At 39.3% G+C, this 7515-nt stretch overlaps 1 protein-coding gene across 2 annotated transcripts in view; it reads right to left on the reverse strand.

Annotated features, from left to right (window-relative positions):
- Window positions 1-4914, reverse strand: part of LOC149233681 (ubiquitin carboxyl-terminal hydrolase 2-like) — a 64193-nt gene extending 59279 nt beyond the window's left edge. For both annotated transcript variants that reach the window (XM_089379827.1, XM_089379828.1), the window contains exon 1: window positions 766-4914. In XM_089379827.1, coding sequence (XP_089235953.1) covers window positions 766-4145 — 3380 coding nt within the window. In that variant the 5' untranslated portion in view covers window positions 4146-4914. The remainder of the gene's footprint in view (window positions 1-765) is intronic.
- Between the last annotated feature and the right edge of the window lie 2601 nt (window positions 4915-7515).

Genomic DNA, 7515 nt, shown 5'->3' on the forward strand with positions numbered 1-7515 from the left:
AGTAATTATCAAGAAAGGAGAATCAAACCCTAATATAATGTCCTTGATTTTCCAACACCTTGATAGTACAAGAATGTATCTCCATGTAGCCTGTGAGACCCATGACTACCTCTACTTCCACCAGTAATACTCTACGAACCAGTAATGTTGACCATGCAAAACAGCTCCACCAGCAAACCCTAAACCTCCTGCTCCCACCATGGAGATAAACTACTTCATTTTCTTAACCATGTTTGATCCATAGGAACTTAAGGTTCTTGGGAAAGACTGTCCCCTAACTCTCTCACTCCCACAATGGAGATTCACTACTTCGTTTTCTTAATCATGTTTGATCTATAGGAACACTTAAGGTTTTTGGGAAAGCCTGTCAATAAAATAAAAATATTACTTTTAGCAACCTAAAATTGTAGATAATTACAGCTGTATCTGTATCTATATCAAGGAAAGAATAGTCATGAAAGCCTAAAAGCGCAGAAAAGGCAGACAAAACAAAGAATATGGAATAAACAGCCTATCATCAAATTTATACTTTAAATAGTTGGACTTATCACAATACAGAAAAACACCATATTATAACAATCCAGACACCTATGGCTGTCTGCATATACCATAGAACATAAACAACAAGTATTTCTAACTAATAAGGGTTCAGTTACTCTATGAGAGAAGTAAATTATAACAAATGGGCAAGTAAATTAAAAACCCAGAAAATTTTCAAGAAATAGCCTGAAACCAAAAGGTCCCAAAGGACTCAGAGAAACATACCTCGGGTCTAGGAATGGCCTCAAGTCAAGCCTCTCTTGAAAAGTAACATGGCCGTTCAATTTGACAAGGCCATGGGTGAACCTCTTTAAATGAATAGTTAGAATGTGTGGTGCCTTGCTAATAAGAAGTACTTTCGTTGCACAACGCTTTAATCCCTTCATCCCGTGATTCTTTTCCTTGGAATTACTTCCCTGTAGTCTTGCTTTTCCCCAAGATGATCTCAAAGCTTCATTTTGAAGCTCATCAACCTTGAGGACAGAATCTTTGAAATCAAATACATCTCTGCCCGAGACTCCACAAGTTTGTTTACCCTTCAACATGTTGCTACAGATAGCAGGGTCTATATGTGGGACTGCTTTGTCATTTTTTGGACGTGTCTCAGCCTTGGTAGCTAGTTGATCTTTAGCATCGAAAATCCTTCCTGTTTTCACAGTAAATTCCCCTTGACCAGAAAAATTATTTGAATTATTGTCACAAGAGTTAATTACACCAATGTCTCTACTTGGAAAAATATAACTTCTTTGATTGTCTGTATGACTAACATCCAAATCATTGAACCTATCAACATACTGAAGCATTTTACCTTCCTTTTCTGCGAGCTCCTGGGCATCAGAATTCAAATTAGACATTAATCTTTTATTGAAATATGCTGAATGAAGCTGTTCATAGATATCTCCTTCAAAATCTAGTATTCCATCATACCGTAATGAAGCCAGTACTTTATCATACCTTACAGTAGTTGGATCTCCTGAATTTATCAACTGTTTCTCAGGCAAATTACTAAAGTTGCTGTCCATTACTCCCTCAATATTTCCCCTGCCAGCTGCTAAATGCACTTGTTCCTTGTATGTACCTCTACCATACCTCGCTGATATAAAAGTTTGTTTATACTGAATTTTCCTGTCTTGCTCTGGCTTTGCCTCTAGCTTGAAAGAACTCTTGGAACTCCTAGAAAAACAATTTTCACATTGCCATGCATTTTCACCCCAAAGGATCTCTGGCCTTGTAAAAGCAGCCAAACAACCATCAATGGACATTGGAAGAATACCTTCAGGCTCAGCCTTCTTTGTTTCATTGTCTTCTTGAGTGGCAATGGCCAAACCTGTTGCCAATGTACCATCTCCACCATGTTTTTCATTTAACTGAAAACCCTCAGATTCACCAGCTTCTGTTCCTGTGTTCCGAACAAGGGAAGTTTTTTCTTCATCAAACTCTCCATCAATAACCTTGGGATCTATTTCAGATTCAGTTGAAGAGAGTTTGCCTGAAGTCTCAACAATGCTTCCTACACATAACTTTTGAAAACGTTCCGTTGTTTGAATACATTCCTCTGCCACGTTAAGATCCTTGTCAGGATGTGGCAGAACATCTGAGTCCCCAATTATTGAAAGAGGCTCATTCTGTTGTCGAAGTTCATTACGAGCTTTCAAGTTAGGCATGGGCAGCACACCCTGGCTATTGTAAGCACCCAAATCCTTTTCAGCAGATGGCACATGTTTCTTCAGAATCCCTGGCATTTCTAGTGGAGAAAATGCAGTTCCCTGATTTAGAAGACCTTTAGTCTGGAAAGCAGATTTAAAATCAGAGACTCTCATGGTTGATGCCCTTTCAGACACACATCGAGATATTCCATTGTGGTCAGAAGTCCCCATTATTTCCGATTCATCCAAAGTCCCACCAAGCACAAAATTTCCAGATCCTGCTGCAACATCCAAATACCCTTTCAATCCTAAATCTTCTGCAAGATCAGATGTGTTTGGGGTTGATGCATCTTCTCCACAGCCCATGTTTCCAACTAGAAAAGAGCTTGACATATTTTCAGTGCATAGAGGCACCTCTGTGTTTACCTCTGATTTATTTATCGATGAATCCCAACTGCAATTTATCTTTCCCTTGCCTTCCTTCCTACTTTTATCATCGTTGTATGAATCTGTCTTTATTGATCCCTTTCCCAACCCTGATGAGAAATCACGATTACTATATACTTGAGAGAAAGGATTTTTCTGTCGTTCTCGTTTTGATGGAATAGGTAAAGACAGATCAAGATATGACTCAAAAACTACTGAAGAATGTCCACACTCACAGCAGCATATAGTGCTAGACAATTCACTGCAGAATACACTTTCTACCAAGGTCACAAATTCACAGGAATTATTCTTCTGGTTTGCATCCATATCTATGTGCTTTTGCATACTGTCATCCCCTTTTCCAGATGAAATCTCAGAACTTCTACTTTCAGCTTTTCTTGCATTCAATTCCTCTATATGTAGGCAGTCAAGTAAGAACCGCAACAACTCATGGCTATCCTGTTGCCGATATCCTCTGAAGCGTGGAACCTTATCACAAATAGCAGTAAAAAGTGTTCTAGGATCTATGACTCCATCACTGCTCTTTTGTAATGCCCTTCCCTTTCCGCTCCTTTTGAAATGAGCACTTGTGTCGCTTTGTCCTACATCCTTGGCTGCTTGCCCCTCAGCTGCCATTTCGAGATACAATTTTCTCAAACAGGCAGTCAGATGCCCTTCAGTAACTTGCGCTGGTTTAGCAAAATGATCGTTAAGCACATTTATAGCAAGCAAATTCTGCAAAACTGCATTGAAAAAGCAAGTGTTTCCCAGATTTAGTAGACCCTTGACCATACACCTGCTACTAACTGCACCCTCTTGGGCCTCTACAACTGCTGCTTCCTTGACTTCCTCCTTATCTGGCTTCTTCTCAACAACCGCATCAATAAGCCGAATCTGCTCAAACTTTGCAGACTCCTTAATGAGCTTCTCCTGGACAATTTTCAAGGCCTGCAACATCAATGGACTTGCTGAAGGACCCACCATCACCAATCCTTTCTTGTCCTGTTCTGCATCAGGAGACCTCTTGATAAAACGAAATTCCAGATAAGACCTACAAGGAAAACACCAGCACGAAAGCTTGTGGCCACACTGCAACACATAGGGATGGAATACATAAAGCCAGTGCTTCCAAGCATGACCAGTGCCTATGCTCTCTTTCACTCCTCCACCACCTTCGTCAGAAGAAGGGCTAGAAAAAGAAATGCTTCCACAACCCACAAGACCACAGGCCAGACACACCCACGTCCTGGGCCACCCATCATCATTACACGAATCTGAAGCAGAAACTCCCTTCTTCTTGGATTGTTTCGATGACTTTCCCTTCTTGTCTTTCGAGTTTCTACTGTTCTTGGTGGCCTGTCCACATCCCTGGCACTGCAAAAGCGAAACTCGTGCAATCTGCGCTGTAAGCTTCTCTATGTCGATGCCCTTTGCTAAATGCTTGCAAGGCTTCCCTTTCCATTTTTCTTGGCTTTCGCTAATTTCAGCGTTGGTTATAGGAATCTCCACGGCAGGTAATGAATCCCCCTTCATTTTGGTTTTCTTGGTAAATAGGCTCTGCCTCTGATTACATTCCACGAGCTAAAGATCTCTATTCTGTCAAAATCATCCTAGAATTGTACCTACCCTGTTTCTTCACAATCACTGCCTAGGACAGCTCCTAATCTCAACTAACTTGGGGCATTACAAGAAACACTTTGGTTGCAATATTAGGGCATCATGTGTGCTGGGGATTGAAGAGGGTCTCTGTAAACAGAGATCACTTGATTTGCCACTTGATCACAACCCGTTTGACACCGTTCTGTTTGTTTTTAATTCTCGGTTTTCAATCCTGATTCTTACTTCCAATTAAAACTGCATTGGTTGTTTTTGCAATTTATCAATTCCAATTCCTACTGCATTCATTGTACACGAGATTCACCCTACATCATGAAAACCCATTCTGCCAACCTTGTGTAAACCCCAAGGGTAGAGGACGAGTTACCTGTAGGACGGCCCAAGGCTGTGATAAGTACCGACTTCTTGCAGTAAAACACCATCACCAACTGTTCACAACATCAGCCTGTAATTGCTATTGCCGGAAGATGATCGTGGATCTGTTAACAACAACAACAAAAAAATAATTTCCTCACACCTGAACGTCGAAATCATTTTGACTCCGCAGTCTCAGTTTGAAGTTCCGAAGCTTGGTTAGTTAGACCAGGCATACACGTGTGCATACTCCATGGATTTCTCACAGCGCATACACCTGTGGACAGTCCATGGGTTCGTAGTGGGGCACGAGTGCAAGCCACGTTCGCGAACCCAAAAATATCAATCAATTTTCTCATATACCTAAGGCGGTGACACTAGAAAGCAACATGTCTTCAAGATTTAGTGGAGAGAGATGGCCTATGGGACCAAGCTAACTTTGGGGTTTTGCCGTGCAGATTGTCACATGGGCTATCAACTCTTTTCGCAAAAGGAGTGGAACGCACATGATAGGTGCAGGCGAGTGTTGATGTGTCATTAAAGGTCCCTTATTTAATATTATTTATGTCTAGTATAAAATTTATTTATTTATTTATTTTTGAGTTAATTTTGTTAAAAAATTAATAGGGTTTTGTTAAAATTATGAAAGGAGTTTTTAAAGATATGGAATTTATTTATAATTTTAAATAATAATAAAAAACTATAATTTTATTAAAAATGAAATTAAAGGAAATAGTTTAAATATTTTATGTATTTTTAAATAAAATTATAAATTTGATTTATAATATAATTCCAAGCCGATCATAGCCAGACAGGAGGTCATAGCTTATAGCCGGTTGTCATTGCCGATAGCCACACATAGACACGGCCCCTACAAGCCAAACATAGCCAAGAGGTCATAGCCATTCAGTACCGAGAGAGAAGGAACACACGTTACCACCAGACAAGAGGGAAGTTCACTAGCCGAGAGGAGAAGGAAGTATCACATCACAGGATATTCGATAGAGAGAGAAGGCCTTACCCTCGTCAAACAATAGGGAAGGACTTACCGACAGACAACGATAGAGCCAGGTTGACCATACGATAGAGTTCAACATCACACAATAATCGAGGGAGTAAAGTAGGTGCCCCCATATCCGAACTTACCGCTTATGATCTTCAAATTTTGAATCAATTGGTTTTCGCGTTCAAACCCTTGCCCCTCTCTGCACGTCCCTGCCTGGGGCCTTTTCATTACTTAGTGGGGGCTGCTGGTCATGAATTATATACGTAATTACTGCTATAATTCATCTATGTAATGACGTAATTCCTTATATATGTCATTACGCATCAAAACCTCCGCCTCCTCAAATGGCAAAACGAATAGTGTATTCTGCTAAAACCTCCGCCAAGGATGCGTAAGCAGGCTCGACTGATAAGGAGAGGACCTTTAGGTGCTCGACCATAAGGACCTTTAGGTGCTCGACCATAGGGAGAGGATGCGTAAGCAGGCTCGACTGTTAAGGAGAGGACCTTTAGGTACTCGACTGTTAAGGATGCGTAAGCAGGCTCGACTGTTAAGGACCCTTTAGGGTGCGTTAGCACACTCGACTAATAAGGATGCGTAAGCAGGCTCGACTGTTAAGGAGAGGACCTTTAGGTACTCGACCCCAAGGATGCGTAAGCAGGCTCGACTGTTAAGGAGAGGACCTTTAGGTACTCGACCATAAGGACCGGAGGGGCTCGACTGATAAGGACCCTCACCATATGAATAGTGAGTGACTCCGTCCCTTTAGGGGGCTCGACTGTTAAGGACCTTTAGGTACTCGACCCCAAGGGAGAGGAGAGGAGAGGGCTAGGAAATTGAATTCATATATATATATAAATACAATTTACCCAAAAAAAAAAAACTTTATTGAAAAATGACAAAGCTTAAAAATAATTAAACTACAATATTATTTTTATTTATGGTTCAGTGGAATTTAACTTTATATATATTGGTGTATTATATTATATTATATTATATTATATTATGTATATATATTGGTGTATTATATTATATTATATTATATTATATTATCTATTTTTAATTGAATTATTGTTGTGAAATTATTGCTTTTATGATTATATAAAAATATTTTTGAATAATAAATTTATTTTATTTAAATTATATTATTTAATTTTAATTATAAAAATTAAGTTAAATTATGAATCATAAGTTTTTAATTTCAAAATTATATTTAATATTATATTATTTATGATGATGGTGGTGGTGGTTAACACTGAGACCAAATTTTGGTCTATCAGATCTAAAGAAATGAATTATTTAATTTTATTTAAAATTTTATTCCTATGCTCACAAAGCTTGGAGAGAAACCTCCCGAGCTCACTATAATTTTGACATCATAAAAGGCTAGGAAGGTCAGTATTGCAACAAAGATTATGAAACTGAGATCTAATGTGGTTGTACGCGCGGCACTCTAAGAGGAAGTGATTTTCATCCTCGATGTTCATATTCTCACAGAGATGGCATATCCTTTCCATCCATGGTGTTTTCGGAACTACCCATCCTTTCCATCGATGGTGTTTTAGGGATTGCCCAACCACCCGTTTCACTCTGGAGCTCAAGAGAGTTTGTTCTAATCTTGGCTATATTAATTTTCTTCTTTGAGCTAGTTAAAACAGAGAGATATTTTGATCTTCTAGGGTGGGGTTGATGACCTCCTTATAATATCTTAATTTTCTTTTAGCTACTAAATCTTTCTCACACCACATTTTTTCTTTGAACTTAGAAGTAACAATATGCTTAATGTTATTAATGTTTTGCGATGCAACATTCTCGTCGAACTCCCAATGGTTTAACCAGGCCCTGGTGTCTTTATACCAACCTCGTTTGAGCCTTAGGTGATTTTAGCTAGAATTTAAAGCTAGCTTAGGAAGTCTATGGTCTCCT

This window comes from Pinus tabuliformis, chromosome J, assembly GCF_031772625.1.
Source record: "Pinus tabuliformis cultivar Carrire ecotype Pingquan chromosome J, CPIR1, whole genome shotgun sequence".
Lineage (NCBI taxonomy): Eukaryota > Viridiplantae > Streptophyta > Pinopsida > Pinales > Pinaceae > Pinus > Pinus tabuliformis.